The 5,790-nt window shown below is 28.5% G+C and overlaps 1 protein-coding gene across 6 annotated transcripts in view; it reads right to left on the bottom strand.

Moving 5' to 3' along the window:
• Positions 1-2,849: 2,849 nt before the first annotated feature.
• LOC139490527 (xaa-Pro aminopeptidase 1-like) overlaps positions 2,850-5,790 on the bottom strand; it is a 40,336-nt gene continuing 37,395 nt past the window's right edge. For all 6 annotated transcript variants that reach the window (XM_071277323.1, XM_071277321.1, XM_071277324.1 and 3 more), the window contains exon 22: positions 2,850-3,715. In XM_071277323.1, the coding sequence (XP_071133424.1) occupies positions 3,524-3,715 (192 nt within the window). In that variant the 3' untranslated portion in view covers positions 2,850-3,523. The remainder of the gene's footprint in view (positions 3,716-5,790) is intronic.

Here is a 5,790-nt window from a genome sequence, read left to right as displayed (position 1 = left end):
AAAATATTAAACCAGGCTCCATGCAATATATTTTCTGTTTTTCATCTTATCTTATCTTGTATGCATTTGTAGATCTTCAATATTTTCTTTCTGTTTTTTACTCAAAGGATATTGAAATGTCAAATGAAAAAAAGATATTGTGAACATTTGGTAATGTTGGGGACTAGAATAGGAATGGGTTTTGCCCATTGTTGAAGGTGACCTACAGTTGTTTAAATCAACATCATTTGAACCAACTCTTGTGGAGTCTCTCATTGGCAGTCATACCACATATCCTATTTATTAAAGCTTATGCTGAATTTAATTCATTTAATTTTCAATCTCAATGAAAAAGATTTTGTGTAGAATATTGTTTTGTAAAAAATTGAATTTGTCATAACTATTACGCAATATAAATTAATAGTGGCCTAACTACTAGTACAAAACAGGATTCTGACAAGGTAAATAATAATGTTCACTACAAAACATGCAAGAAGTCTCTAATTAGGGAAACTTTTTCCTTCATGTATCTGCCAGTACCAAGGCATTGATTTATATCATTTGTTATTACATAAATAATGCACTAAAACACTTTGTGACTCCTGTACTTTGTAAAACAGTGTGGCTTATTATTATTTCTTATTGCGGAAACTTGGTGAGAAAGCGTTAGACTTTTGAAGTTTATTACTCTAAACTTTATACTTGTACTAAGATACATGTACAAAATGTACTACTTTTATTAATAGTCCCAGTTTTATATGACTTCACTTCAGCAAAAAATCAATTTTAATAAAATAGTACAAAAAAGTTAATTTCTTCTATCAATTTCAATTTGCAAAATTAAAACAAGATAAAATTACAGTTAACATTTTTCTATGCATTTAAGGGGGGAAAGCTCAACAACCCAACAACACAAAACCTTTAATATAGCTATGTTTTATCATGTTTATCGTGACTTCATTCTTTAAATTAAATATCTAGATTTAATTTTATTTGAATAGGGTTTATTTTGAATTTTTATATGATAATATGCACTTTACAAATTAAAATAATATAGATAAAATTACATATTCATGTATACTCAACCCAGGATCACACATTCAGGTAAATAAGCTATGATCCATTTCAAAACAGTGAGGACAGGAGACTTTTGAAATATTTACTTTAACTATGAATATTAATGATCTTGTTGATATTTTTTTTATTTTTATTTAGTTATGTTGTGTCACATGCTATAAATATATTAAAGATTTGAAATGATTTTTTTTTTTAATCGGTATAGCATCTTTATAAACCTCACCTGCTTCTGCACAACAAACGACCAATAAAACACAGCTTATCCACATGTATTCCATCATCTTTTAATTCCACTGTTTACAATTCAAAGAAATTGACATGCTGTGTTTATCATTACAAATAGTATATAACAATGAGGATAGATCATGGTCCTTATTAGTGAATCTAATCTGATGACATTTTATTGCCTTAGGACAATTTTTCAACATTTTGATATAGCCGCATTTTTTCATCATAGTAACAAAATTCACAGAAATAATAAAACTTATTTTAACACTGGATGTTAAGCAACCAACAATCAATCAATCTTACTATAATAAATTGAAACTTTACTGTTCCTCAACCTTTTTTAAATGCAGAAACTGACAAATAATTTATAAGAACTTCATGATCAATCTTTTTTTGCTTACTTTTACCTTCCCATGATTCTGTTAACAATTTTCAGAAAATTAAATTGTATTTTTGATATCTGTGTATTTCAAATAAGCACCAGTTTTGTTTTCTTTAACACTAAATTTACATTTTTTTTACCAGTAAAAATTATTTTTTAATTATTCAAACTACAACAGTTTGTTAGATCTTATGAGTACAAACAAGTGAAACTGTGAGCTACTGCTCACTGATTATAACCAAAATACTTGACAGTTAAGGATGTTCACTTGTCATGTTTTGAATTTTTCGTCAGATTTTTGGAATCCTCTAGTTTAATCCATTTGAATGCCTTAAAAAATTTGCCCATTGACCCCCCTTCTTTCTTTTTATAAATCTTTTACATGTATAATGATAAGCCATTCATAAAAGTCTTGTTAAATTTTTTTTTTTTTTACTATTTTTGAGAACTTAAACTTGTCAAATTGATGATAAAGCTTTGAAAAGCCAAGAGAGAACAACTTCTCGCCAAAATTTCAATGGCTAATATCACGAAAACAAGCGCATTGACCTCGATATTTTTTTTTTTGCTCTTTTGATTCATTTATTAATCCCCTATCAATATAAACTAGTCTTTTGAAAAGTGAATTATTTTTAAACTGAGAAGCGAACTCCCTTAACAAGAAGTTGTTGGGTGATAAATTTATAAACACATCGCACAGTATAGCTGACTTATATAAACCCTGAAACTAACTTTCAGCAATCCTTTTAATGTTGTTCCTGAGAAAAAAGTGATGAAAATTTTCAACTTGGATGTCATGTGAACAATGATGTAAGTGTTCAGTAAACAGCAAGTTGTTGAATGATGAATCTGAAAATGCAGCACACAGTTTAGCTGACTTTTATAAACCCTGCAACCAAATTTCAGAAAACCGTATAATGAAGTTTATGAGAAAAATGTGACGAAAAATTTTCAACTTAATTGTCATGTGTCAAATGATGTAAGTGTTCTGTAAACAGGAAATTGTTGAGCCATGAATCTGAAAACAAATCACAGGGTATAACTGACTCATATAAACCCTGAAACCAAATCCTTGTAATGTAGTTCCTGAGAAAGATGCAATGAAAAACAATCATGGGACAGACACACAGACCGAAAAACATAATGTCTATAAATAGGGCATAACAAAAATAAAGTAAGAAAATAAAGAAAATTATTTTATTTATATTACATAAAATATTTTTGAATGTACAGGTGTATTTAACAATGATGTTATTTTTACAATGTATAAAACATATGGATATATATTATAAATGAAGTGCAAAGGAAAGAAAAACATCCATCTTGATCAATATTACCTAAAATATAATATAATTAATCAAGAATTTGCTGAGCAGAGTGTTCACTTTGAATTTTCTTGACTTGGTACCTTGTGGAATGAGGAAAACCCTTGTAGATACTTGATTTGGTCACACAATCTGAATATATACTTATTACGAATTTGTATTCGGTTGAATACTTAAATTTGAGGATCACATTTATATAATAGGATTTGAAACCCATGAATCAAATAGTAAGGATTCAATAATCTACAAGGTATTTTGTTCTTCATATTTTGATGCTTAATATGTTTCTATTAGTACAAAATTGTGACAAAATTCAAGGCAGAGTATTAAAACACTATTATTTCAATTCTCATGATGCATTTTTCAACCAAAGATCCATCTGAATGATATAATATTGAGTTTTAAGATCTACCAGAATCGTAAATTCATAAACAATTCAACAAAATCCAAATGTATAGAAACAAATAAAAAAGATTATAAATATAAATTTTGTACAAGTAGGAATTTACACATAAATATATTTTGGATTATTTTACAATAAAGTTGTCAGTATAGCACACAATACAAGGAAGACTAAGTTTGTATGAAGATTATCTCCCATGTTGGTACGTCCCATTACTGTCTGTGTTCTAGAACTTAACCATTCGGATGCAACTGGATCACTGGTGACCAAAGGACCTATCTCTTTCTGTACTTTTGAATGGTACGTATTTATCCAGTTAATCTGAAAAACATGGATGATCCTAATCAGAACAAATCTTTAACTTGAGGGTAATAGTAGTAATGTTTGTAAACATTCTACTGATTACCATCTTTACCATGTGACATCTGTGACCTAAGGTGCCTAGGACTAATCATTTTGGTATTTCGAGGTAAGGTTCAATAGAAATGAAATTAATAATGATAAAATCTATTATTACGTAAATTGCAATAAAATACCAAGATTTCCCAGTTAATCAAATAAACACTGATAATTTTTACTTTATTTCTATAAAAAATTCAATGGTCAAATATTAACTTCTCCAAGAACACAAATAGCAGAACAATTATTCAACTTGTGACCAAGCAAAACATTTAGTTAAGGCATACATTATGCATATTCATAAATAAATGTGTTGTTTGGTTACTGGCTGAATAATTTTCAAACTTTAAATTCTTGGACTAGTAATCCTATAAAATGTTTTTCAATATTTATTATGTGGTTGAAAATAAAAGTGTTTTGCCTCCTAAATTTGAGATTTTATCATTATTTTAAAAGTCATAATGTACAAGACAGCTAATTGAGAAATTTCAAACATTTTTATTCAGTATGTGATTACTAAAACAAGAGTGCACACACTAAAATGTCTCGCCTTCTTTACTAATCATTGATATTATGATAATAGTCCTAAATATAAAGCTTTATTACAACTGTCACATAACCTTAACATTAACTGAAGAACAAGAAAACTAAACATTGACCAATGAACCATGAAAATGAGGTAAGGGCAGATGAACCATGCCAGCCGGATCACTATTCCTTTATCAAACTTTCTGTGACAAATGTCGCAGGCTTGACAGAAATGTAATAGTGACATTTTTAGTGGTCTTGTGATGTTTGTGAATATAATTTTATATATGTGTTTTATTTTATGAAATAAAAGTTACTAAAAAAAATCTAAATAATTTATTGTGAAAGCATTGCTATAAAAATAATAAAAGTCAGAAAATAAATAATAAAAAGATAGCAGTTAAATCTTTTAATAAATTGTTTTAATCATTTAATTAAAGTGTTAGCATTTATTGTATAGAAACTGGTCTCTTTATATAATGTGAATTACCTTTACATTATTATGCAAATGAGTTTAGTCCGGGTAGATTTCCCGCTAGTCATGCACGCTTGGTTATTGTTTTCGTTTTACGGGTAGATAGTTATCTAGCTAGTTCGCTGCTGAAAGTTGACGGGGTTGGATGTTCTTTTGTATTGAAGATTTGTCCAAAGGCATGTGGTTGTTATAGTTGAAAATATCAGGTATGTTAGGATAATTTCTATTGTCTGGTTTCTGTATTTTTCGGTTTGATATAGTTCATTTAGCGCGCATTTGTCAAATTAGTTCTAGTAATGCGGGATTCGCTATTATTATTAAACTAACACTTTATTGCATGCATGTTCCTTATTTTTACAGTGAATGCACATCCTTGACGCACAAGTATGAGTGGTCAGTGAGCCTAAAATCCATAATTTTGGTATGTGTATATTAATGTTTTATAAAAACATAATATTTTAGCGTGAGCGTATTTTCTCCATATTTCGGGTGAAATGTGTATGTTAATGTAAAAAATGTTTTCTATGTTCTATTTTTATTTCATTATATTGAATACGTCTGGTGCCAATAATAAAATTATCAACTTTTACTGGATTGGTTTTGTTAGCCACATGACACCCCGTTATATTTGGAGCCCCCAGTGATTTTATTATTAACATTATTATATTTTAATTTAAACAGAGTTTAATTTATTCTAATTTAAGTACAAGCACAAAAAATGACGAATGTCCTCAAAGACAACCATCTTACATTGTTTAACATTAATGTCACATTACATACAACATATAAAAAATATTTACAATTGCACTAAAAGTTTAAAATGCCTTCATCAACTGTCTATTGATTTATTAACATGAGCTATGAGTGTTTGTAACTCCATATTTCTGTCCATCTTGATGTACTTTCCTTTCTTTATTTCAATCTGTTTTAACCATTGTGGTAAAACTTCAATCATTAAATTTAAATGGGTTTCTACATCACCAACAGCAATAGC

The sequence above is a fragment of the Mytilus edulis genome, chromosome 10 (assembly GCF_963676685.1).
Source record: "Mytilus edulis chromosome 10, xbMytEdul2.2, whole genome shotgun sequence".
Classification (NCBI taxonomy): domain Eukaryota; kingdom Metazoa; phylum Mollusca; class Bivalvia; order Mytilida; family Mytilidae; genus Mytilus; species Mytilus edulis.
The sequence above is the reverse complement of the archived record's forward strand: the minus strand, read 5'-3'. Positions and strand labels throughout refer to the sequence as shown.